This window comes from Podarcis gaigeae, assembly GCF_964106915.1.
Source record: "Podarcis gaigeae genome assembly, chromosome: 4".
In the NCBI taxonomy this organism is placed as follows: Eukaryota; Metazoa; Chordata; class Lepidosauria; order Squamata; family Lacertidae; genus Podarcis; species Podarcis gaigeae.
The window spans coordinates 101,147,161-101,173,016 of NC_139677.1; the positions used below are offsets into that span (position 1 = coordinate 101,147,161).

Genomic DNA, 25,856 nt, shown 5'->3' on the forward strand with positions numbered 1-25,856 from the left:
ATGGAGTGGAAGAATGATATTTGTGTCGCTGGGTGGTGCATCTGGCCCAGTGCAGGTGTGATACAGGCTTCCTTGAAAGTTAGGAGCTGGGCCTGCGAATCAGGATCCAGCCTCAGGGTTGCAGAGCACCTCCTACCCCCTTTTTTTTACTAGCATTACATCACGGTTTACCTCTCCTAAATTTTGAGTAGCTGGAGCATGAGCTAGAGTTCACCCACCCTTAGTAGTGGAATGAACACACCCTGCTTACAATTTCTGCAGAGCCACCCTTCTGGCAATGCCTCTCGATTAGAAAGAGGCAACTCCAGAGCTGGGAGTCTTGGACTACTCTTCCTAGAGCGGCACGTCTGACAATTAATTTACCTTCTTTTTGACACCAGGATAATACTAAAAAGAAGGACCATCAAGAAGGCTGATCGCCGAAGAATGGATGCTTTTGAATTCTGATGCTGGAGGAGACTCTTGAGAGTCCCATGGACTGCAAGAAGATCAAAGCTGTCCACCTCAGGAGAAGAGAAGACTCCCTGGAAAAGACCCTGATGTTGGGAGGGATGGAGGGCACAAGGAGAAGGGGATGACAGAGGACGAGATGGCTGGACAGTGTTCTCGAAGCTACCAGCATGAGTCTGACCAAACTGCGGGAGGCAGTGGAAGACAGGAGTGCCTGGCGTGCTCTGGTCCATGGGGTCACAAGAGTTGGACACGACTAAATAACAACAACAATACTAAAAAGAAATGGACATATATCTCTATGCCTAACACCATTAGCATTTTTTTTTAACCCTCACTGGATATTATTTAAGGTCATTATTTCAGTCTCTGCAGCTGATCCGTTTTGGAGCTGTTGTAGGAGAGCTGAGCTCTGTTGATGGGGTGAAGTCCAAGACCTTCAAATCTTTACCCCGTACTGTTTCATTTTGCTTTCTATGTAACCCCCCCCCCCCCGAAGCCCTTCATTTCAAGGGATTTTTGTCTTCCATTACCCCTCATGTAGTAGGCTTTTCTCCCACATGCACAGCTGAGAGGTACGAACCAATGAAGAACAAGGGACATTAGGGCTTTAATAAGGCAAGTCCCTTGCAAAAGTGGCAGTACTTTCACTAACTGTTGGTGTGTGTGTGTGTGTGTGTGTGTGTGTGTGTGTGTACACACTGAGCCACAAAAGATTCTGCTTTATACACTGGTACTTTGCTTGTTGAACTTAATCCGTTCTGGGAGTCCGTCTGACTCCCGGAACGGTTCGAAAACCAAGGCACAGCTTCCGATTGGCTGCAGGAGCTTCCTGCACTCAATTGGAAGCCGCGGAAGCCACGTCGGACGTTCAGCTTCTGAGAAATGTTTGCAAATTGAAAAACTCACTTCTGGGTTTGCAGTGTACAGGAGCCAAAACGTTCGAGTACCAAGGCGTTTGACAACCAAGGTATAAGTGTACCAGGTTGGCTCACTGGTGCACCTAGCTCAGAAATGTCTCCACTTACCGGAAGGGGCTTTTTAGGATTTCAGACAGGGAGCCTTTTCCCAGCCCTGCCTTGAGATGCTGCAGACTGAACCTGGGATCTTCTGCATGCAAAACACCCCACTGAACTGCTGCCCTCCCGGGATTGCATTAAGCCTATGAATATTAAGCTACACCATCCAGTCAACACAAAATGCATGGCACTTAGTTCAATCCCTACTTTTGTTGACTTGCTCCTGGCGAGCGAGAGGGAGGCTTATTTTTCACAGTTATGAACTCCGTGCCTTGCCTGATACTGGGCAGGCTGTGTCCAAAGAAAGAAGCCAGTCAAACCCTTTACGTACATATACTGGGCACAGAAAGAAAAAACAAGACGTTGCAGTGAAAAGGAAATGAAGCACAGCATCACTCGTTTTCTGCAAAAGAGGAACACAAACTCTGGCTGCCTAGGAAATGGCCCTGCAATATTGTGTCACCTGAGCTACATCACAACTGAATGAGAAGCAGGAAAGTCTTTTGTTTTGTTGCTAGGTGAAGCCTCATTTCCTCTGAGCATTCGAAAATTGGCACTCATCTGGCTGAGGGCAAGATTAAAAGGAAAACAAAAAGGTCACTGGAAAAAGAAAGCGCTCAAAGAGAGATCTGGGGACAAGATGTGATGGTAACATGTTGTGGGAACAAAAGCAGAAAACAGTAAGGGAAAGAGCGTCAGGGTTGCTTGAGGTGTAACTTTGTTCCAACATAGGGGCTCATTCCTGAGTTGGAAAAAGCAGCATGTGAAGCAGTTTTGAGAAAAGAAAGGGTTTTAGAGAAGACCACTTAATTAAAAAACAAAAAACAAAAACAAGCCATCTCGCAATGATTGTGGAGGAGAAAGGAGCAATTGGAAAGTCAGAGAAACAGGAGCAAAGAGGCTGGGATTAAAGTGGTTGTAGCAAATGGCAAGGAAGGTTTTGCCAACTTCCCATTCCTGTTTCTTCTCTCTCTCTCTCTCTCTCTCTCTCTCTCTCTCTCTCTCTCTCTCTCTCTCCTCCTCAGGGCTGTTTCTGAATGGGACGATACGTTCCATTTCATTTTTCATTTCACTTTGTATATTGCCTTTCTATATTACTATATATAAGGTAGTTTACAGGGATGCGGGTTGCGCTGTGGGTTAAACCACAGAGCCTAGGACTTGCTGTTGAGAAGGTTGGTGGTTTGAATTCCCACGACGGGGTAAGCTCCCGTTTCTCGATCCCTGCTCCTGCCAACCTAGCAGTTTGAAAGCACGTCAAAGTGCAAGTAGATAAATAGGTACCGCTCCAGCGGGAAGGTAAACGGCGTTTCCATGCGCTGCTCTGGTTCGCCAGAAGCGGCTTAGTCATGCTGGCCACATGACCCGGAAGCTGTACGCCGGCTCCCTCGGCCAATAAAGCGAGATGAGCGCCGCAACCCCAGAGTCGGCCACGACTGGACCTAATGGTCAGGGGTCCCTTTACCCTTAAGGTAGTTTACAAGCTGAAGAAACAACAAAATAGACAACATATGTGGATAAGGCAGGAAGATGGGGACAGGAGGAGCATGAATCCTGTTCCCCATGCGCTCTTCTATTTCATTTGAAACCAACATTGTGCAGCACCCTGCCCTCCATGACCAGGTGCCCCATACACTTTCATTGGGCTCCGCAGAGGTTCACCCTGCACAGATTCATCTATCAATGTACTCCTTTGCCCTCCCTGTCTCTGTCCCTCCTCTGAGCCTTCTGCTAGGCTTCTCCATTTGCCTGAAGTGGTCTTCTTCTCTCTGCCTGTCGAGCTGCATCCTCCCCTCCTCCCATTACTGCCACCCCCCCCAACCCCCAATTCCAACATCTCACCAGCAATCAGACTGCTGACTTGAGAAACCAGGTGACTGGATTTCTCCAGCAGATGGCGTCCTTCCAAATCTGCCACCATGGAGGCGGGGCTTTGGTGACTGGCGCCCAGATCGTCCGTGTTTCTCCGTGGAGAACCCAAGTCGGGATGAGGTTTGGTGAGCTTTTGACCGAAGTACCTCTGAATCTCATCCAGCTCACTCAGGTTTTTCCTGGAAGGGAAGAGAAGTCAGAGAGGAAGCAGAGCCCTATCACATAAAGGGCCTTATGTGCAGCAATGGGTAAGCAGGTGGAGGTCAAAATCCATTTTATTTTCCACTTCCTTAGTGAATCCTTTTCTTCTTGGGTCTCAGGTCTAGTTAGGGCTCAACAGGGCTATATCTCAGGACCCTTTTGCAATGCCAGGAATTAGCTCTGGCCCCCCTGGATTCAAAGCAGAGTGCCACCTGCCTTCTGAACAACCAGAGTCAGCTGAAGGGAGATCTGGGGTCAGAGGCACGAGGCCCTTGGATATCGGACAGTGGAGAAAGGCTGCAGAAAGGGTGCTCCTGTAGAGGCATCTGCTTGGCCGAGGGTCTTCTGGCAGTTCCCTCACTGCGAGAGGCCAAGTTACAGGGAACCAGGCAGAGGGCCTTCTTGGTAGTGGCGCCCGCCCTGTGGAATGCCCTCCCATCAGATGTCAAAGAGATAAACAACTACCTGACATTCAGAAGACATCTTAAGGCAGCCCCGTATAGGGAAGTTTTTAATGTGTGACATCTTAGTGTGTTTTTGGTCCTTGTGGAAGCCACCCAGAGTGGCTGGGAAAACCCAGCCAGATGGGCGGGGTACAAATAATAAATTATTATTATTATTATTATTGGCCACTGTGGGAAACAGAAGGCTGGGACTAGACAAGCTTCTGGCCTGATCCAGCTGCAGGCACTCCTGATGTGGAATTCAAAAGCACCAGCTTTCAGCTCCATCAATGACCATCTCACCTGCAAGTAGGGAACATCCTAAGCTCCTCCTCTCCACTCCGCAAGCCTGCAAAGCATCTTGCTGTGATTTGGTGCGGAGGGGTGTTTGGGAAGAGCTAGCAGATTATTTTCTAACAGAGCTCCTGCTGGCCCAGAGCGTTTTGCCGTCCTGCCACCTGCAACGTGGCTTTACCTGAGAGTTCTGAGAAGGGAAGTGCGTGAGGAATGGGAAAGGGAATCCAGCCTTCCCAACTGGGACGTGCTGCTTTCTGCCTGCTGCAGCGACTCGTGGAATCGGCGGATGTTCTTCACGTGCTCTTCATGACGGGGCATCTGGGACCCCAAGGACCCAGTCCTGCTAAAGGAAGAAACGCTGTTAGTGATTCTCTGCTCCATGCTTCACCTTCCGCCACTCTTGCTCAAGGGGCGATAACATCTTTCTCTCCATTTCTGAAGATTCAAACACCTTACGCACAAAATCACAGCCTGGTACACCACACTACTTTCTCTGGGAAAACCATCCCCCTAGTTCCATGCTCAAAATCATTAAGGATCCCCTTCACTTAGAGAGGCCTCCTTTGAAAGCATGCGGATGTCAACACAGGGCTGAACACAGGCAGATCTTTCAGCCTTTCCTTATCAGATCTTTGACTTCTCCTTGTGGTTCTCCTTTGGCCCCTGCCCAGTTTGCTGGTTATTCTTTTGGAACATGGTACACAGGAAATAACCTTGCTGTTGGAAGTGGGTGTAAAGGTAAATACAGTGGTACATTGGTTCTCAAACTTAATCCGTTCCGGGAGTCCGTTTGACTTCCAAAACTGTTCAAAAACCAAGGTGTGGCTTCCGATTGGCTGCAGGAGCTTCCTGCACTCAAGAGGCAACCACGTTGGATGTTTGGCTTCTGAAAAATGTTTGCAGGTCATAACACTTACTTCCGGGTTTGTGGCATTTGGGAGCCGATTTGTTCATCAACCAAGCCACTGTAACTATTTAAGGTTTTTTAAGGGGGGGAAATGGGGCAGCGTCCCTCCAGCACTGAAGACGTGGAGTGCACAGTCCACAAAACACTAAATAAAATATGTCTAGCTAAACACATAGATCTGGCACTGAGGGGTTGGAGAACAGCTGAGTTCTCAGTCAGCAGTGATGTTACAGGTGCTCTCCAACAGGTTCCCGTGGAGCACATGGAAGAGCCATAAATATGCTCTTCCATGTGCTCCATGTTCCCCCCACGTTCTTCTCACCTCTCCAGACTGGTGGCATCAGTGCCCTTCAATGGGGACTTTAGATGTTCGCTGGTGCCTCTTGTGGAGAAGCTGGGGAATGCAGTGTACAAGTCCTGTGCTTGGAGGGCAAAAGAGCTGGTGGTTGGAATCTGCAACACAACAGAGAGGGAAACTGGAAGGAAGAAATATCTCCTGGGCTGAGCCAACATGCAGCTGTAGCTGCTCTGGAAGCCACAATTTCATTGGAATGAAAGCTTCCCCTCTAGCTTTCCTTCAGAATGAATGAATAAGCCAGAACATCAAAGGGGATTGTAGATAAGGGGATTGTAGATAAAACTACCACAGGCCTCCTGGGTTAGATTTTTTAATTTGTTCATAATATTTGCCCAACACTTGTGTCAAGTTAGTGTGAGAAAGGCCATGTATTATTTCTGACAGCTGCATCCCAAGACCCCTAAGCAGCCAATATGGAATATTTGCAGTAATTCTGTCAGTCCAGAAGTCAGAAACCTGAGAAACTGGGAAATAGACATACTGATGATCCTGAAGATTTGGTCTGGCTTCTTGCCTGTCTTTCTTCTTTGAGATGAGTTATATTTTCGAGGGGGGAAACGGCGACTTTGATCTGCCCCTGACACTGTCCGCTGAAGTCTGTGATGTTGTACCAGCCACAGACTAACTGGAAGCCGGAAAGGAGGGGGGAGAGGTCCACAGAGGCAAATCCTATCACCCGTTCAACATCTGTAAAAGAAGAAGAGTTTGGATTTGATATCCCGCTTTATCACTACCCGAAGGAGTCTCAAAGCGGCTCACATTCTCCTTTCCCTTCCTCCCCCACAACAAACACTCTGTGAAGTGAGTGGGGCTGCGAGACTTCAGAGAAGTGTGACTAGCTCAAGGTCACCCAGCAGCTGCATGTGGAGGAGCGGGGAAGCGAACCCGGTTCCCCAGATTACGAGTCTGCTGCTCTTAACCACTACACCACACTGGCTCTCATATCAATGGTTGCCTCTCATCTGTAAGGAAAGCAGGGTGGAAAATACACAGGCGTCAGCCAGGAAAATATGGCCAAAAATCACACCTAACTAGCTACAGTAGGTATGTCCAAAGTCTGTTTCGGGGGCTAATCTGGCCTGCCGGTTTAATCTGGCTCAACAACATCATCAAATCTGGCCCTCTTTGAAAAAAGTTTGGGCACCCGAGCTACAGTATACCTTCTTGTTCTCAGAGTGGCCAACCAGGTGTGCCTGGGAAGCTCACACGGGGAGCATGAGTGCAGTCACACTCTTCTCTGATGCCAGAGGTTAAGTACACAGCCATCATGACCAGCAGCCACTGACGACTTTGAATTCCTCCATGAATTTGACCCGCTTTTAAAACCATCCAAGTTGGTGGCCAACACTGCATCTTTAGGTCGCAAATTCCAATACAGTGGTACCTCGGGTTACATACGCTTCAGGTACCAGACTCCGTCAACCCAGAAATAGTACCTCGAGTTAAGAACTTTGCTTCAGGATGAGAACAGAAATTGTGCTCCGGTGGCAGCAGGAGGCCCCATTAGCTAAATTGGTGCTTCAGGTTAAAAACTGTTTCAGGTTAAGAACGGACCTCCGGAACGAATTAAGTTCTTAACCCGAGGTACCACTGTATTAGTTATGCACTGTGCAAAGGAAGTTCTCCTGAATCTTCCACCACTGATCTTCAATGATGCCCCCGGGCTTGAGCATTATGCAAGCAGGCGAAAAGACCTCTATCCACTTTTATCCGCATCGTGTATGATTTCACGCACCTCTATCATGCTCCCCCCACCCCCATTTTTCCTAATCTAAAAAGCATTTTGCACAGTCGCCCACAGCCTTAAGGCACACACTCTCTGCGGAGGAGGGCATTCCGAGTGAAATCTTCCGGTGTGGAATTTCGCACTGCCCAAAATTCTGCCCCTGGCTGTGGCATTCCTTCATGTCCCAGAGGAAAGAGCACAACATCACCACCCCCTGATCCTGAGCCTTGCTACTGGTGTTGGGGGAATACACTTCTAAAATACCTGGATAAAAAAAGTGAATAAATATACAGTGGTGCCTCGCAAGACGAAATTAATCCGTTCCGTGAGTCTCTTCGTCTAGCGGTTTTTTTGTCTTGCGAAGCACGGCTATTAGCGGCTTAGCGGCTTGAAGAAAAAGGAAAAAAAACTCGCAAGAACTCGCAAGACCTTTCATCTTGCGAAGCAAGCCCATAGGGAAATTCGTCTTGTGGAGTGACTCAAAAGACGGAAAACTCTTTCATCTAGCGAGTTTTTCGTCTTGTGAGGCATTCGTCTTGCGGGGCACCACTGTATTCAACATAACCATCTCTTGGGTGGGCAAGGCTTTGGAAAAGAAATCACCTGAGTGTCCCCACGCGGAGAAGGAAACAAACAGGCTCCAAGGCTGTCTGAATGCAGCCCGCAAATTAGGGCTGTTTGTATACTGTACATTCTTCTATCTCTGCCCATTGCCAGCTGGCCTTTGAATATTCAAGGACATTGAAAGGAGACTTGCTGCAGTTTTTCTTTGAAACAATCTTCTGTTTTTTCCCTTCCCTGCACGGATGCCGGTGCAAACAAGAAACAGCCATTCCTTCTGGCAAACACAAAAGTAACCATTGTTTGGATTATCTCCCGCAAGCGGATTTTGGCATTCTGGAGCAAAGCCCCGAGGGAGTTCAAATTCTTTTCTCGAAGCGCACAGACCTGCATGCATTGGCCAGACCCCAATATCTGGGATGAGGCAGAACCTGAGATTGTTGGGAGTGGGAGAACCTGGCAGGAACAGATGCAATCGTGCGCAAGAGCTGCACATATTAAGGCCGCGGGGAAAGGATGGAGAGCCATGAAGGGAATAAGAGGAGCCTGCCTCATGGGGCATTTGGAGTCACTGTCTTAAGAACTAGAAACTTGATTTGGCTTTCTTTTATTTAATCCAAACTTGGCGGGGAGTGACTGATGAAAATCCCTGCATGCCTATCTCTCGGATGACAGTTGTGGCCAGGAGCGCATTGCCTAACTTAGGCTGGTGGGCCCATTCCTGATAAAGGCAGATCTGACCACAGATCTGACCACAGAGTCATTTTGGACTCACAGCTGTCCATGGAGACACAGGTCAAATCTGTGTCCAGGGCAGCTGTTTACCAGCTCCATCTGGTACGTAGGCTGAGACCCTATCTGCCTGCAGACTGTCTCGCCAGAGTGGTGCATGCTCTGGTTATCTCCCGCTTGGACTACTGCAATGCACTCTACGTGGGGCTACCTTTGAAGGTGACTCAGAAACTACAACTAATCCAGAATGCGGCAGCTAGTCCGGTGACTGGGGGCGGCCACCGAGATCATATAACACCGGTCTTGAAAGACTTACATTGGCTCCCACTACGTTTCCGAGCCCAATTCAAAGTGTTGGTGCTGACCTTTAAAGCCCTAAACGGCCTCGGTCCAGTATACCTGAAGAAGCATCTCCACCCCCATCATTCAGCCCGGACACTGAGGTCCAGCGCCGAGGGCCTTCTGGTGGTTCCCTCATTGCGAGAAGCAAAGCTACAGGGAACCAGGCAGAGGGCCTTCTCGGCAGTGGCGCCCACCCACCTTCCAGCAGATGTCAAAGCGATAAACAACTACCTGACATTCAGAAGACATCTTAAGGCAGTCCTGTTCAGGGAAGTTTTTAACGTGTGATATTTTACTGTATTTTGGGTTTCTATGTAAGCCGCCCAGAGTGGCTGGGGAAGCCCAGCCAGATGGGCGGGGTATAAATAAATTATTATTATTATTATTATTATTATTATTATTATTGACACATGCCTTCCTTGCATCTACCTTTGAAGAGTCTTTGGAAGCACCAACTACAGTCATACCTCATGTTACATTTGCTTCATGATACGTTTTTTCAGGTTGCGTCCCGCGGTGACCCGGAAGCACCGGAAAGGGTTACTTCCGGGTTTCACCGCCCGTGCATGCGCAGAAGTGCCAAATCGTGCTGTGCACTTGTGCAGATACGGCACTTCAGGTTGCGGGCTTTTCATGTTGCGAACGGGCCTCCGGAACGGATCCTGTTCGCAACCAGAGGTACCACTGTAGTCCTGAATGCAGCAGTGAGGATGCTGTGGGTGCTGGCTTACAGGATCCTACCACTCCTCTCCTGATACCTATTTGCTTCTGGGCACGATGCAAAGCATCCAACAGGTGTGTCTTCTTAGAACACATACATGAAAACAGCCTGCCAAGTTAGGTCCAAGCCCTTTACCTCGCAAGCCCTTTACCTCGTGGTACCTCGCAAGACGAATGCCTCGGAAGATGAAAAACTCGCAAGACGAAAGAGTTTTTCATTTTTTGAGTTGCTTCGCAAGACGATTTTCCCTATGGGCTTGCTTCGCAAGACGAAACGTCTTGCGAGTTTCTTTCCTTTTTCTTAAAACCAGGGTGCATCCGTGCTTCGCAAGACGAAAAATCCGCAAGACGAAGAAACTCGCAGAACGAATTAATTTCGTCTTGCGAAGTACCACTGTAGTTTAGTTGGAAAGAGCTCAATAGTCCACACAAGTGAAATGAAAAGGCTTCCTGGTCCTCAGCTGCGTAAGGCGCTTTATTAACAGTTCCCCTTGGTGTAGAGCTTGGGGGTTGTTGGCTATATGGTAACTGCATTTGAAGAATAATACCTGCTTTGTGCCACACTTTAAAGACCAGAGTTTGCTGAGGATCCAACAGAAGCTCTTTGGAGAGTCTGTCAAGAAGAAAAAAAAGTCAGAAATGTGCCTTGATCGTGGTCGGATAAAACATTGCCGAAATTCAAGTTACGTATCATATGGAAAACTCTCCCTAAGGTATGAGAACGTAGGAACTTAGGAAGCTGCCCTATACTGAGTCAGATCATTGGCCCATTTTACCCAGTGCTGCCTACACTGACTGGCAGCCGCTCTCCAGGGTTTCAGGCATGAGGGTCTCACAGCCCGGCATGGAGATGCCAGGGATTGGAGCTGGGACCTTCCGCAGGCAAGGCAGCTGCTGCTCTAACCACTGAGCTATAGCCGCTTCCCAAATACATATGGGGGTATGTGTGAATAGGTAGGTATGGGTGGCAGCAGCAGGGCCCATGCGCCTGAAAACTGGTGTGTACATTTCGACACTTCTGACTTTTGCTTAGAAGGTAAAGGTAAAGGACCCCTGGACGGTTAAGTCCAGTCAAAGGCGACTATGGGGTTGCGGCGCTCATCTCGCTTTCAGGCTGAGGGAGCCGGCGTTTGTCCACAGATAGCTTTCTGGGTCATGTGGGCAGCAGGACTAAACCGCTTCCGGTGCAATGGGACACTGTGATGGAAACCAGAGCGCATGGAAATGCTATTTACCCTCCTGCCACAGTGGTACCTATTTATCTACTTGCACTGGCATGCTTTCGAACTGCTAGGTTGGCAAGAGCTGGGACAGAGCAACAGGACCTCACTCTGTCATGGGGATTCAAACTGCCTACCCTCTGATTGGCAAGCCCAAGAGGCTCAGTGGTTTAGACCACAGTGCCACCCGTGTCCCCTTATAACTCCTTAATCCTCATCCTTGAGCAAAACAAACTTATTCTATCCCCCTCCCTATTATTGTCATAGCTGTGGAAAGATTTAGATTGCAAGTTCTTTGGGGCAAAAGATTCTCTCTCTAAAGCACCATTCTGTTGGGTGGTGCTATATAAATACTACTGCTCCTAATTGGTACCTGCAGTGCATTTTTGCCTCCTAACGGGAGTGCTCTTGTTCAGGGTTTATCGATTTCCAAAAATTTGTACCGCTTGATTGCAAGCACACAAACAAAGAAAAAACCTCAAATGTGTAACATGCATTTCTGTTTCTTTGACTGGATAAATCCTTCCCTGTGCAGGAAGCCTGCTATTCCAATTGATTGTCTGCATAGCAGATGATGGGGCTTCTGAGATTCCCATTTGTTAAAGGCTCACATTGCATACCTGGCCTGCTGCTGAAAGTCCCAAACAGGTGAGTCGGAATTTTCAACTATTTCCGTGGCAACGGGATTATCGGCATCGGCAGCGACAAAGGACACGTAGCTACTGGGTGCCACGACCCCACGTTCCGTGAGAGGACTCCCTGAAAGACAAGTTGGGCAAAGGTTGGTTTGGTCTGAAGTTATGAGAAAGGAGGAAACTTTGGGAGGTGCCACGGAATGCAGGCTCTCCCCAGAAGAGCCACAATCCATGAGGCCAAAGGAAAGGGCACTTCCAGATGGTTCTGGGGGAATGACTCCATGATCCCGGGTTCCTGTGAGCCTGCCAGGCGGGCAAGCACAGCCTTGCAACTGGCAATGCGAACGAGAAGCAGGAGGCTGAGGGCACCAAAGCCCCATCGCTCACATGCTCATGCACAGGCCTGTTTGGACAATAAGCAGGGGGTACCCAGCTTGGCTTGGCAGCAGCTAGACTGGTAACTGGCAGTAGCCGCCTGGACCATATAACACCGGTCTTAAAGGATCTTCACTGGCTCCCACTACATTTCCAAGCACAATTCAAAGCGTTGGTGCTGACCTTTAAAGCCCTAAACGGACTTGGCCCAGGAGACCTGAAGGAGCGTCTCCACCCCCATTGCTCAGCCCGGACTCTGAGGTCCTCCTCCGAGGGTCTTTTGCTGATTCTCTCACTGCGAGATGCGAAGTTACAGGGAACCAGGCAGAGGGCCTTCTTGGTAGTGGCGCCCTCCCTGTGGAATGCCCTTCTTTCAGATGTCAAGCAGATAAAGAATTACAGAAGACACCTGAAGGCAGCCCTGTTTAGGGAAGTTTTTAACACTTGATGTTTTTATTATGTTTTTAGATATGCTGTAATCCACCCAGAGGGACTGGGGAAACCAGCCAGATAGGAGATGATGATGATGAATGTTCTGGGTGATAGGTCTTTATAAGGCCCACTGTGTTACAGCAGGCGGGAAATGCAGGGGGGAAGTGCAAATATAGAATTTGCTGAACATTTAGAAACTCTTGCAATATAAAACACAAGACAGGACTTTAGGAACTGCCAAAGAGAGACCAAGGGTTCTTTGGTGCAAGAGAACGGACAAATAAAAGGCTCCCCCCCCCCCCGGTTACTATAATCTCTTTCATGGCTGCAGCAGGACTAGAGCTTACCAGCCCCCCAACCTGGGACTGTTTATCTCAAAAGCATGGGAAGAAGCCTGTGAGAATAGAGATTAGCTAATCGTTTAATTGGCTTGACCTAGTTCGCTCAGCACAACGTTGCTGTTGTGCATCCGCAGAACAACAAGGTTGCCCTCTGGGAAGAGCCTCAATGCCGTTTCAGAGACAGAAACAATGTGGAACATGAATCCCAGGAAATTTTCCTGGGAAGGTGCTGATGTGGAGCCCAAGGCTGCCCAAATCAAGATCAGGACAAAGGGCATGTTGATGGCAGTTCTTTCGAAAAGCAAATTCCTTCCAGAACACTTCCGCCCAAACTCCTGTTACCGATATCTTTTTGGAGTTTTTCAGTACTTTATGATTATCATAAAGGGATAGGAGTTCATAACAACCTCTGTCTAAAAGGGCTGGGTATATAATGCAAGAATTCCATTATGACTACAAGCGGTTAACATGCAAACATAATTAAATTGCTCGCTTATTTATTTATCCCCCTGCCCTCCAAGCTATTCACCCCAAAATCCTTTCTGAAGCAGCTTATATATAAGATCAATAACATCAGCAGCAAACACTGAGCTCCTGCTTACAACCTAAAAAGACACTAACAGAAGAAAAAGTCATTATTTCACACATAACTTTCTCCTTAACGAAGACTTATTACAGCGTGAATAATTTCCTGAGAGCAGACTGCACCTTTTCATTTTTAAAATGCACACACTGAGAACAGTTCTTAGGATGAACCGGATGTGCTCATGTAACAGATTAGTTGTTTATGCTGTTTCCAACGTTTAATTGTCAAGTCATCCTGATAATGGGTGGAATTCAACTACAGTGGTACCTCGGGTTAAGTACTTAATTCGTTCCAGAGGTCCGTTCTTAACCTGAAACTGTTCTTAACCTGAAGCACCACTTTAGCTAATGGGGCCTCCTGCTGCTGCTGCGCCGCAGGAGCACGATTTCTGTTCTCATCCTGAAGCAAAGTTCTTAACCCGAGATACTATTTCTGGGTTAGGGGAGTCTGTAACCTGAAGTGTATGTAACCTGAAGTGTATGTAACCCGAGGTACCACTGTAATGTGTCCCGTAAGCAGAAGCACAGTGTAGGGACCTCCACTCGTAAAGTGGGGAGGTTTTCCTCAACTCTCCTCCCTCTGACACTGGCTCGGGATGGTATAAATTCTGGAGCAGTGCAGGGAGAGAAGAGGGGGGGAATCATTTTGTCTGGAAAACTGAAATGTTTGCCTTGACAAAACAATCACCTTGTTCAATTCCTCCTGGTGTTTTTAAGGGTGAATATAAACCTAAGTTCAAGAAGGACACTGACAAACTGGAACGTGTCCAGAGGAGGGCAACCAAAATGGTCAAAGGCCTGGAAACGATGCCTTATGAGGAACGGCTAAGGGAGCTGGGCATGTTTAGCCTGGAGAAGAGGAGGTTAAGGGGTGATATGATAGCCATGTTCAAATATATAAAAGGATGTCACACAGAGGAGGGAGAAAGGTTGTTTTCTGCTGCTCCAGAGAAGCGGACACGGAGCAATGGATCCAAACTACAAGAAAGAAGATTCCACCTAAACATGAGGAAGAACTTCCTGACAGTAAGAGCTGTTCGACAGTGGAATTTGCTGCCAAGGAGTGTGGTGGAGTCTCCTTCTTTGGAGGTCTTTAAGCAGAGGCTTGACAACCATATGTCAGGAGTGCTCTGATGGTGTTTCCTGCTTGGCAGGGGGTTGGACTCGATGGCCCTGGTGGTCTCTTCCAACTCTATGATTCTAAGTAACAACAGTTATGTCCCATTTGTGGGATTTCAACCTAGACCCCGGGGAGCCCAGAGTTTTACTCACCTTTTAAGCTCAAGTGCATGGCGCTTTCCACAAGGATGCTGACGGCAAATGTCTGCTCGTGACCCACTGTGTGGGGAGACTCCCTGGATGGTTTCTCGCTGAGGGTTTCCACAACGGAGGTCTGATCGGGTTTCAAATCTTGCTCAGGCTCCTTCCGTCTTTCCTCGTGGTCACTGACGCCACTGCTGCCATCTTCGGAAACATCAGGTCTGGAGGGGCTTTTGGGAGCCGCCACAATGTGGACTCGCACGGCGGCTCCCAACAAGTTTGAAGAATTGCGCCGGAACAAGGGGAAGACACCTGCAAGGATGGGAGAAGGCACATTTCAAGAAGGAGAAGAGAGGCTGGGGGCCAAGTGTCTGGTTCTGTGATCTCCTCTGAGATCTTGCTGGTATTAAAAAAACTCTCCCGTTATGCCCCATGGAGGACCTTAAGGTCCATAAATAGCAACACCCTAGAGGTCCCGGGCCCTAAGGAGGTCAGATTAGCCTCAACCAGAGCCAGGGCCTTTTCAACACTGGCTCCGGCCTGGTGGAACACTCTGTCTCATGGGACCAGGGCCCTGCAGGATCTGATTTCTTCCTGCAGGGCCTGTATGACAGAGTTCTTCCGCCTGGCCTTCGGCTTGGAATCAATTTGATTCCCTCCCCCCTCTTCTTTTTTCCTTTCCCCTCCTGCGATGGAACTCCTATTTGGGGACTTCCCTGGCTTTTTTCTGGCCCATGTAGGACCAGTCTGTAAAGTTAGCCTTGGTGAAGACTTGACGTTTTCATCCCCCCAAAAAGTTTTTGATTTGAGTTTCCATTGAAATGAAGCAGTATTTTAATATTTTAATGTTGTATTTTAATCTTGCTTTTAAGTTGTATTTCAATCACTTGGTTTTATATCGGGTGTTAGCCGCCCTGAGCCCGGCTGGGGAGGGCGGGGTATAAATAAAAGTTATTATTATTATTGTTGTTGTTGTCACGAAGAGTCGGACATGACTAAACAACAACAAATATTATTTAATTCATTCATTTGTTGCCTCCCACTCCTGCTCAGGCAAAAAAGTGTGGGCAGCTTCCCTTTCCACCTAGGCTGGAGCCAGCCATCCCTGTTGGCCACCAGCACCAGGTGATCGAAAGTACAGTGGTACCTTGGGTTACATACGCTTCAGGTTACAGACTCTGCTAACCCAGAAATAGTACCTCGGGTTAAGAACTTTGCTTCAGGATGAGAACAGAAATCGTGCTCCAGCAGCGCAGCGGCAGCAGGAGGTCCCATTAGCTAAAGTGGTGCTTCAGGTTAAGAACAGTTTCAGGTTAAGAACGGCCCTCCGGAACAAATTAAGTACTTAACCCGAGGTACCACTGTATGTGACTCTGAACATGGGAAGTTATTTCCTGCGTCCCATGGACAGCGCTAGACCTCTCCTCCAAGAAATTGCCCTCATACTTTTTGAAAGCCATCTGAAGCGGCAGCCATCACCACATCTGTTGGTAGCAAACTCCATATGGTAAGTGGGCATCACATAAATATGCCAATAGGGGCACGGCTGTTACAATCTTTGCTTGGTGATGGGGTTAAAAAGGGGGATGCAAAGACTACGGTTTGGATGGCAATTGATGGATTGAGCCCCAAAGCTGCCCAACATTTTTTTAAGCTGCTAGTGAACATACCACTAACTGTCCTTTTCCCCCTTGAGCTCTCCCCAAGTGCGGCAAGGTCCACGTAGGCCGACCCAATCAGTCGATCGGTATCCAGGGGCCTCTCGGTGTTGCTCTCGTTCCCATAGGCTCGCCATGCCTGAACCTCCAGCCTCTCCTCCTTGAAGTACCACAGCAAGGCTTGGCTCAACGGAAGATCCATTTCTTTGCTTTTCTTGAAGCTCACGGTCACATGCTTCTGGTCTTCGGCTAATTTGGGCCTCCTAAGAGACGTCCACGTGGCTTCTTGGTCATACAGCTTATAGCGGAGGTAGCAATGGACGCTTTTGTTTAAGTGTGTCTCTCCTGCAAGTAACACACACTGCACTGGCAGCCACAGCCGAGGGGTTGAAATGGCCACGGCTGCAGTGTTTGGAGTAGGCTGGCATTCGCCCTCACTGTCGTCCTGCAGGCGCTCAGCGCTGGCTTCCTTCAAATTCCAGCCTAAAAGTTTAGCTGCATCCAGGACACGCTCCCGGTCCCCAGGATGGGCAAAGGTGACAGAAAGCTCCAGGCCTCCAACTATGGTTTGCAGGATGTTTGCACAATGAGCAGGCACCAGATCCTCCGGCAGAGTTATTGGGAACCAGCCTCGAATACCTTTCACAGAGCACACACAGGAAAAGAGTGTCATTATCACCTTTCAATGGAAAGTGTGTGGGGGGGGGGAGCAGAACATTTTCATTTACTGAGCACCTCCCTATCAGAAAGCAACTCTGTTACGTACACAAAAGGTAACATAGGTATCTTTACCTGATCTTCTGTTCAACAGGTCTCTGGTTGGAATCTTGGCAGTTCCCAGGAGGTAATCCCTTGAAGCCTGGGTTTTTGTTCCATATGGTGCTGTAAGATCAAAATGAAGAACATAGCATAAATATGAAATAAATAAAAAACCATGGTTCATCCATCCGGAATGTATTCAAAACGGTCTAGTGTAGAAAAGGTGCAAGGGAAAAGCAATCCTCACGCTACTGGCAATTGCCTTATTTTAGGATGGATCTATAAGATCGGATATGTGTGGGCAAAAATTGTCCTTCCTACAGCTGGGAGTTCTTTGAATCCTCTTTCATGTGGTTTCCTGTCTTTCCTCTCCTGCATACATAGTTGCTTAGGGACACAGGTGGTGCTGTGGTCTAAACAGCTGTGGTCGGCGGTTCAAATTCGTGTGATGGGATGAGCTCCCGTTACTCTATCCCAGTTTCTGCCAACCTAGCAGTCTGAAAGCATACCAGTGCAAGTAGATAAATAGGTACCACTGCTCTGGAAGGTAAACGGTGTTTCTGTGTATTCTGGCTTCCGTCACAGTGTTCCATTGCATCAGAAGTGGTTTAGTCATGTTGGCCACATGATCCAGAAAGCTGTCTGTGGACAAACGCCAGCTCCCTCGGCCTGAAGTGAGACGAGCACCGCAACCCCACAGTCGCCTTTGACTGGACTTAATCGTCCAGGGGTCCTTTACCTGACATAGTTGCTTATTTATGTGAAATGATTTCAGTTGTTATCCCTTGGAACTGGGCATGTTTGCCACAGTTAACTGTGGGGCAGTTCTTTGGGGCAATTCTCTATGCTCGGTGGTTGGTTGTTCTATGAAGGGTAATTCCCTGTTCTGTCATTGGGTGATAATCTACCACTGCTTCCTCATTCTTGGGTGTACAAAGCCTAATGACTGGCAACCTAGTTAGAAGAGTGGCATATAAATAATACAAATAATAATAATAATAATAATACTGATGATGATGTCATCACCACCACAACCATCATGGCCTCCATTTCATCAGAACACAAACTCATAAGCATGAAAGGAGCTCAAGTGATTTAGTCTAGGAAAGCTACATACAAATCCAGGAAATGAAGCACATATTGATTCCTTTGTAATAGAAATTGAGGGCCCCCAGTAAATGGACTGTTTGCTGGCTATAAGCTTGAAGGCAATCACTGGACCGGTCCCAAAGGCTGCCAGCTGCTGACTGTTTAAAGCCAATGTGTTGTGCTTTAAAAATACAGTAGAATATGGCAGCTGGGTGGCTAGAAAGAGCTGGTGCTCGCTGCCAGAGAACCATCTAAGCCCTGGAAATGTCTCTTGCACAAATTTGATGGAAGTTGATGGATGCTGTGCAAAAGAGCAGGTGGGAGTGCTGGGTGGGTTTGCTACCTAAGGGATCCTCCATTGGTAGCTCGTTGGGTCCACTCCCCTTGCCCACCCAGCTCAGAGTGAGGGCGTGATGCAGGTTCTGTCACCGGCACAGCAAAACTATGGGCTGCCCCCGTGTATTTTACATACCTGAGTTCAGGCTCTTGTGAAAGACGGAAAAGACTATCTCCGAAATCTGCAACAGCTCCCCCAGGGAACAGGCTTCTCCACTGCTTCTCTGGACCACAAGGTTGCATGGGAACTCTGTGTGGTGCTCAAATTCTGGGCAGAAAGTGCGAGCCACGGCTCGGGTGTTGCGCCTCTCGGATTCGGGGAGGAAGGGCAGGTGCACGGAGACGTAAGCGTTCACTCCAACCTCTGCACTGCATTGGAGCGAAGGGTTCTTTTCTGCCACGGCTCTTAGCAAAGAGAAGAAAATATCCCAGAGACGCATATAAGGAGCGATTACAAAAAAATTAGACAGGCAAGCACATGGGTTTGTGTTGATTGTGCATTGCCGTATTTAATAGGGGCAGGAAAGGATGGCTGCCCTTATACAAACTATCTGGACCATCTAGCCTAGGGCAGTCAGCTCTGACTGGCAGCAGCACTCAACACTCTCTTGGGCTGTGCGCTTACCTGGCTGCTGCCTGCAAACCAGCTGCAAAGTGTATCTGAACAGAGATAGAAACTGCTTGAGCTGCCAGGATGCCTTCCGTCGCTTTCAGGGAGCGCCTGTATTTTACACTCACATCAAGAAAACCTGGGGGAAAGGGGAGGAAAAAGGAATACATATTTAAGCTTTCTGTTGCTGAAACTGCAGGCAAGGTCTGCACGTGGCTGATGTGACAAGAAGTCATAGCTGAAGACCTTCCTGAAAACAGACGCTCCGGTCCTTCTTGTCAACCACATGAAGGTTAATACTTGGAAGCATCTAAGGAAGGTAGAAAGGGGACACAGGTGGCGCTGTGGTCTAAACCACAGAGCCTAGAGTTTGCCGATCAGAAGGTCGGCGATTCGAATCCCAGCGACGGGGTGAGCTTCCGTCGTTCGGTCTCAGCTCCTGCCAACCTAGCAGTTCGAAAGCACGTCATGTGCAAGTAGATAAATAGGTACCACTGTGGTGGGAAGGTAAACAGTGTTTCCGTGCGCTGCTCTGGTTCGCCAGAAGCGGCTTAGTCATGCTGGCCACATGACCCAGAAGCTGTCTGCGGACAAACGCCGCTCCCTCGGCCAGTAAAGTGAGATGAGCACTGCAACCCCAGAGTTGTCTGCGACTGGACCTAATGGTCAGGGGTACCTTTACCTTTAAGGAAGGTAGAAACAGAATGATATGGCGGACAGAATGCAAGATGCTCTTTCTTAGCCTCAGGGTGGGACCTGACATCATAAGGCAAACACAAGGTTCCCCAATACCATGTTTGCCTTCTAATTCCAATGTGTGTGTGTGTGTGGTGGTGGTGGGGATTTCAGGTGAGGCTGTATAACCAATTGGTCCTTCTTGCACCAATTCTCTCAACCCCTCTGCCCTGGGCCTCCCCCCCCTTCCCCAGATAGCTATAAAACCAAAATTAACTCAGCTGTGAGAAAATACTGGAGGTTAAGAGAAAGACGAAGCCTTCCTGCCTCCACTTGATCTACCTTACACATACAAACACACCCCACCCCTGTTTTACTGTTAATCTCCAAACCTGTCTGCTAATATAAGAAGTTCTGCCCTGTGTGTCACCTGTAAAATAGGACCTCCAGTATAAGATCACCAGGAAGTTGAAGCTCATTTAAAGTCCTGAAAAATTATGCCTTGCATTCCAGTATAGTAAAACCTGACCAAAGTCCAGATTTGCTGTGGGCCAATGTCTTCTGTTACCTGAGGAACGGGGATGGGGTTCCCCTGCACTCTCAGTCCTTGGGATTAAGGGTAGACTGAAGGTCTGGATGCCCACGTCCTCTCGGTACTGCATGGTCACCATGGCACACAGACGGGACAGCGGCAAGGTCCCCCTGGCTACCATCTGGTCTCGGACGTTAGGGTAGTAATACCTACAAGAAGAGATGAAACGGAAGTAAACATTAGGGGTAAACCCTTTTGAATGCAAAGAGGGCCCTGTCAGGCCAGCATCATGTGCCCCACCAAGCCAACTGCAGCCATGTACTGTATCCCGACAGCCCCGTCATAGGAAGCTGGTTTATGCCAGATCCATCTAAAGCAAGGCTGCCTGCTCTGACTGGCAGCCGCTCTCCAGGGTCTCAGGGGGAAAGGGCCTCTCTCATCACCTGGCCCAGCTGCATGCAAACTCTTAAGGTTTTGTTACAGGGTCAAAGAAATGAGTCTGAAAGGGATAATTCTGAGAGTGAAGAGATCAAGGACAGAGGACTTAATTCTTTTAGGACTTTCTGTGCCCCACTTTGAGGAGAATCCAATAATAATAATAATAATAATAATAATAATAATAATAATAATAATAATTAATAATTCATTATTTATACACCGCCTATCTGGCTGGGTTTCTCCAGCCACTCTGGGTGGCTTCCAACAAAACACTAAAATACAATAACCTATTAAACATTCAAAGCTTCCCTAAAAAGGGCTGCCTTCAGATGTCTTCTAAAAGTTTGGTAGTTATTTTTCTCTTTAACATCTGGTGGGAGGGCGTTCCACAGGGCGGGCGCCGCCACCGAGAAGGACCTCTGCCTGGTTCCCTGTAACTTGGCTTCTCGCAGCGAAGGAACCGCCAGAAGGCCCTCGGAGCTGGACCTCAGTGTCCGGGCAGAACGATGGAGGTGGAGACGCTCCTTCAGGTCTACTGGGCCAAGGCCTAACCACGGCTTGATGCCAGCAGAAAGGAGAGGGTGGGTGTTTGCCTTGGCTGCGAGTGCTGCTAAGCAGGGGTCATTGTAGGGATGGCAAGGGACGCCAGAAGAAATACCTGCACCAGATTTCAAACTGGATCCCTCCTCCTCCTCCTCCTAAGCCCTGGGCAGAGAAAGAGCTGAGCAGCAGCCTTTGGACAGGGACATCAGCAGGGACCATCAAGGAGTGATGACGCTCGTCGCCAAAGTTGGGGTCAGGGACGCACAAGGTGGTTGTCGAGCGGAAAGGCTTTAACACAAGGCCTGAGGAGGGAAAGCAAAGCCAGAAAAGAGCTGTGATGCAAGGGACAAGGACCCACGTGCCACCCAACACTGACCCAAGCCCACTCGCTAGCCAAGAGGACCCAAGGCTGCTCCTACGGCCGGCATTCACATTAGGCCTGTCTTTGGGCATTCATATTGGGTCCTAGCTTGTTTCAGTAATAAATAGTAATAATAATAATAATAATAATAATAATAATAATAATAATAATAATAATAATTTATTTATATCCCGCCCATCTGGCTGGGTTTCTCCAGCCACTCTGGGCGGCTTCCAATGGAATATTAAAATACAATAACTTATTAAACATTAATAAGAATAATAATTTTTTATTTATACCCCGCCCTCCCCAGCCAAGGCCGGGCTCAGAGCGGCTTACAAGCAATAATAAAAACAAGTTGAATGATTACAACTTAAAAACAAAATTAAAATACAACATTAAAATAAAATGTAGCCTTAACGCAGGAGAAGGAAGAAAGAAAAAAAGAAAGAGAGGGAGGGAGGGAGGGAATCAAATTAGCTCCAAGCCAAAGGCCAGGCGGAATAACTCTGTCTTACAGGCCCTGCGGAAAGAAATCAGATCCTGCAGGCCCCTGGTCTCATGAGGCAGAGCGTTCCACCAGGCTGGAGCCAGAGTTGAAAAGGACGGAAACTGGACTGAAATGGATCTAAAGCCGATGTTTCCTCCAGAAACCTACCAAGCTGTTCAGCAACCGCTCTCTCAATTACCTTACCCAGGTATGGAAGATTTGAAACTGGGTGGTAATTGGATAGGTCTAAGGGATCTAATGAAGTTTTCTTTAAGAGTGGACACACTACTGCTTCCTTCAGTTCCCCTGGGAATGTCCCCGTGTCAAGGGACAAATTGATAATTTCAACCAGGGGGGTCCGCGCAACATCTGGACACTCCCTAATCAGCCAAGATGGGCACGGATCAAGGAGGCAGATGGTGGGCCTACTAACTTGGAGGAATCTATCCACATCAGCAGGGAGTATCCGATCGAAATGGTCCAACACTGGACCTGAAGTCAGTTGAGGCCGTTTAGGGCTTTCAAGGTCACCAATACTTTGAATTGTGCTCAGAAATGTACTGGGAGCCAGTGTAGGTCTTTCAAGACCAGTGTTATATGGTCTCGGCGGCCACTCCCAGTTACCAGTTTCTAAGCTCAGCCTGGCATGTTTGTGGGCCCTTGCTCATCCAGCACATTGACTCGAGCTGACAATGACGTTCAGTAGGTTGGGATGCTTGCAGCTGTCACTTCCTGTCTCTTGGCCACTTACTTTCTACATTCAGCTGAAGGGGTAGAGCAGCGGAACATACAATATATCGGATGTGGGGGCTCTGTACCCTGGGGAGGCCAGCAGGCGATAACTCAGTTTTCTGGCAACATTCTCATGTGCAAGCTAGCCTGGAAGCGGTTCCATGCTCCAATCCTGTCCAATTACCCTCCAAACAGGAGAGGAGGCAGGTGCCCTGAGTGTAAAACCAGTCGCTGTCAGCAAGCAAGCCCTGGCAAGCAAGCCACTGCTGGTCCTATTATAGATGAGCAAACTTGTTTCATTTTGGAAGCTCGAATACATATTTGTCCATCACCATGGCACTCTAGCCACTTTGGTTCAGAAGCGGGGAAGAGCACCCGGAATATCCTGAAGGGCAAACGGCACTTACCATTCTCACAGAACTCTGTCCCATGCAGTACATCGGACTCCTGAACGGGAAAGTGGTACTGCACGTAACAGTCAGCCTCTCCCCAGACCGTGGACTGGAGGGGAGTGAGCCCTTTGACGCTCTCAATGTGGATCTCAAAAACGTGCTCCATCATCCCTTCCTTTTCCCTGCCTGACTGCAAAATAATAGACAAAATCCCTGTGAAAGAGGGGAATCCCTGTGGGGAGAGAGACTCCGTCTCCAGTGAACAAAATGCCCAATCTCAGCATGTTCTGGGCAGATAATAATAATTATAATTTTTATTTATACCCCGCCCTCCCTGGCCAAAACTGGGCTCAGAGCAGCTAACATCAAATGTATAACACAACATAAAACCAGGCAATCAATTAAAATACATCCTAAAATCAGATCAGGATCAGAATAAAATCCAATCAGATGGCAACCAGCAGATTAGGGTTGGGGTAATAACCCACCATCATTATTTATTTCATAAAAATTATACACCAGCTGATTGTGAAAGCAAAACAAAACCTCAAAGCGGCTTACAAAAAAGAAGGTAATGAAAAGAACAAACAACAATATTTGAAACCATTAATGCTCACTTCAGTTTTCTAAACATCTGGGTAGGATTGTCTGAACAAAAAGGTTTTCACAACGTACCAAAGAGAGGCACTGCAAAGGCATCTGTCTTATGTCCAGAGGCAGGGAGTTCCAGAGAGTAGATGCTACTGCACTAAAAGACTGATTGCTCACAAATGCGGGGTGATTTTGTGTGGCACTTGCAACAGCGCCAGTTCTGCAAACTAAAGTGGCTGAGTGGGTGTATATTTGGTATAGTGATCTCACAGGTATACTGCAGGTTTGCCACACCTGTAAGACAATCACAATCACTAGCAATGACAAACCTAGACAGCATCTTAAAAAGTAGAGACAAAGGTCCGTATAGTAAAAGCTCTGGTTTTCCCAGTAGTGATGTATGGAAGTGAAAGCTGGACCATAAAGAAGGCTGATCGCAGAAGAATTGATGCTTTTGAATTATGGTGCTGGAGGAAACTCTTGAGAGTCCCATGGACTGCAAGAAGATCAAACCTCTCCATTCTGAAGGAAATCAGCCCTGAGTGCTCACTGGAAGGACAGATCCTGAAGCTGAGGTGCCAAGACTTTGGCCACCTCATGAGAAGAGAAGACTCCCTGGAGAAGACCCTGATGTTGGGAAAGATGGAGGGCACAAGGAGAAGGGGATGACAGAGGACAAGATGGTTGGATAGTGTTCTTGAAGCTACCAGCATGAGTTTGACCAAACTGCGGGAGGCAGTGGAAGACAGGAGTGCCTGGCATGCTCTGGTCCAGGGGGACACGACTAAACAACACAAGGCAATCACTGACGTATAAACACAACACAAAACACACACACACACACACACTTTAAATGTTCTACACTCCTTCCCCATCAACACCACCCCAAGCACAAAGCTCTTGGAGACACTACCAGGTGCGGTCTCTGGTGGGTCTCTAAGCCAGGCACAGGCAAACTCGGCCCTCCAGATGTTTTGGGACTACAACTCCCATCATCCCTAGCTAACAGGACCAGTGGTCAGGGATGATGGGAGTTGTAGTCCCAAAACATCTGGAGGGCCGAGTTTGCCTATGCCTGCTGTAGACGAAAAAAGTGCTAGTTTTTCAGCAAACACAAAGATACGTTTGATGGAAATACCTTTGAAAGAGGCATGGCAAGAGAGTCCAGAGCATGGGGAGGGCGCATTGCCGCAGGAGGTGCCATTCCTTCCTCGTTCTTGAGCCTCTGCAGTTCCGCGATCTGCTCTGCGGAGCCCATGGCCAGAATGACCTTCAGGCTCCCCTTTTTGCTGCCGGTGAAGACGTCCACCACGGGCATGGAGCCATCTACAGCCAGCACTGGATACTGAGCCTGAAGCAGCAGGCTGGAAATCTTGGGGTCCCTGGGAAGGGAGGGAGGGAGACAGTCATGCTATGTAAACCGCGTAGTGATTCCTGTTGACGCATGAAGTGGTGAATTAACTAACTAAAACACACAGAAGAGTCCAATTTCCCTACCAATGATTCTCCTTGCCACCTTCGCCTTTAGCAGAGACCGGCAACTTTTTCATGGAGGCTAGGCATTTTAAAATGCAGGAAAGCTGGGCTTCTATGAATTTGACATGTGAGATTATATTCTGTAGTTCATGCTGCAGTTCCTAGACTCTCTGCTCAAGCAACCTGCATACTTAATCTGATCTGTGAGCCTTCAAGGCCTCATCACTCATCTGAATAGTGCTGGATACCTGGGGGGAGCGTAAGTCCAGGGACAGGGGGACCTTTTCCAGCTTTAAAAGGTAAAGGGACCCCTGACCATTAGGTCCAGTTGTGACCGACTCTGGGGTTGTGGCGCTCATCTCGCTTTATTGGCCGAGGGAGCCGGCGTACAGTCATGTGGCCAGCATGACTAAGCCGCTTCTGGTGAACAAGAGCAGCGCACGGAAACGTTGTTTACCTTCCCACCGGAGCGGTACCTATTTATCTACTTGCACTTTGACGTGCTTTCGAACTGCTAGGAGCTGGGACCGAGCAATGGGAGCTCACCCCGTCGCGGGGATTCAAACCGCCGACCTTCTGATTGGCAAGTCCTAGGCTCTGTGGTTTAACCCACAGCGCCACCCGCGTCCCTTTTTCCAGCTTTAGGGTCGTGTTTTCTCATGGGCAACCTTTTCAAGGGTGGCTGCATGTCATACAGG

General features: G+C 48.3%; 1 protein-coding gene across 6 annotated transcripts in view; it reads right to left on the bottom strand.

The window, feature by feature from the left end:
* Window positions 1-25,856, bottom strand: part of C2CD3 (C2 domain containing 3 centriole elongation regulator) — a 59,025-nt gene that overhangs the window by 12,687 nt on the left and 20,482 nt on the right. For 3 of the 6 annotated variants that reach the window (XM_083735756.1, XM_083735759.1, XM_083735758.1), the window contains 15 exons: window positions 24,821-25,064; window positions 23,107-23,281; window positions 21,232-21,418; window positions 20,172-20,344; window positions 18,944-19,067; window positions 18,455-18,723; window positions 16,927-17,016; window positions 16,147-16,773; window positions 14,489-14,788; window positions 11,469-11,607; window positions 10,177-10,241; window positions 6,029-6,234; window positions 5,512-5,642; window positions 4,461-4,625; window positions 3,312-3,520 (listed from right to left, as the gene is read on the bottom strand). In XM_083735756.1, the coding sequence (XP_083591882.1) occupies window positions 3,312-3,520; window positions 4,461-4,625; window positions 5,512-5,642; window positions 6,029-6,234; window positions 10,177-10,241; window positions 11,469-11,607; window positions 14,489-14,788; window positions 16,147-16,773; window positions 16,927-17,016; window positions 18,455-18,723; window positions 18,944-19,067; window positions 20,172-20,344; window positions 21,232-21,418; window positions 23,107-23,281; window positions 24,821-25,064 (3,104 nt within the window). The remainder of the gene's footprint in view (window positions 1-3,311; window positions 3,521-4,460; window positions 4,626-5,511; window positions 5,643-6,028; window positions 6,235-10,176; window positions 10,242-11,468; window positions 11,608-14,488; window positions 14,789-16,146; window positions 16,774-16,926; window positions 17,017-18,454; window positions 18,724-18,943; window positions 19,068-20,171; window positions 20,345-21,231; window positions 21,419-23,106; window positions 23,282-24,820; window positions 25,065-25,856) is intronic. The other 3 variants (XM_083735760.1, XM_083735757.1, XM_083735755.1) reach the window with 1 other exon arrangement.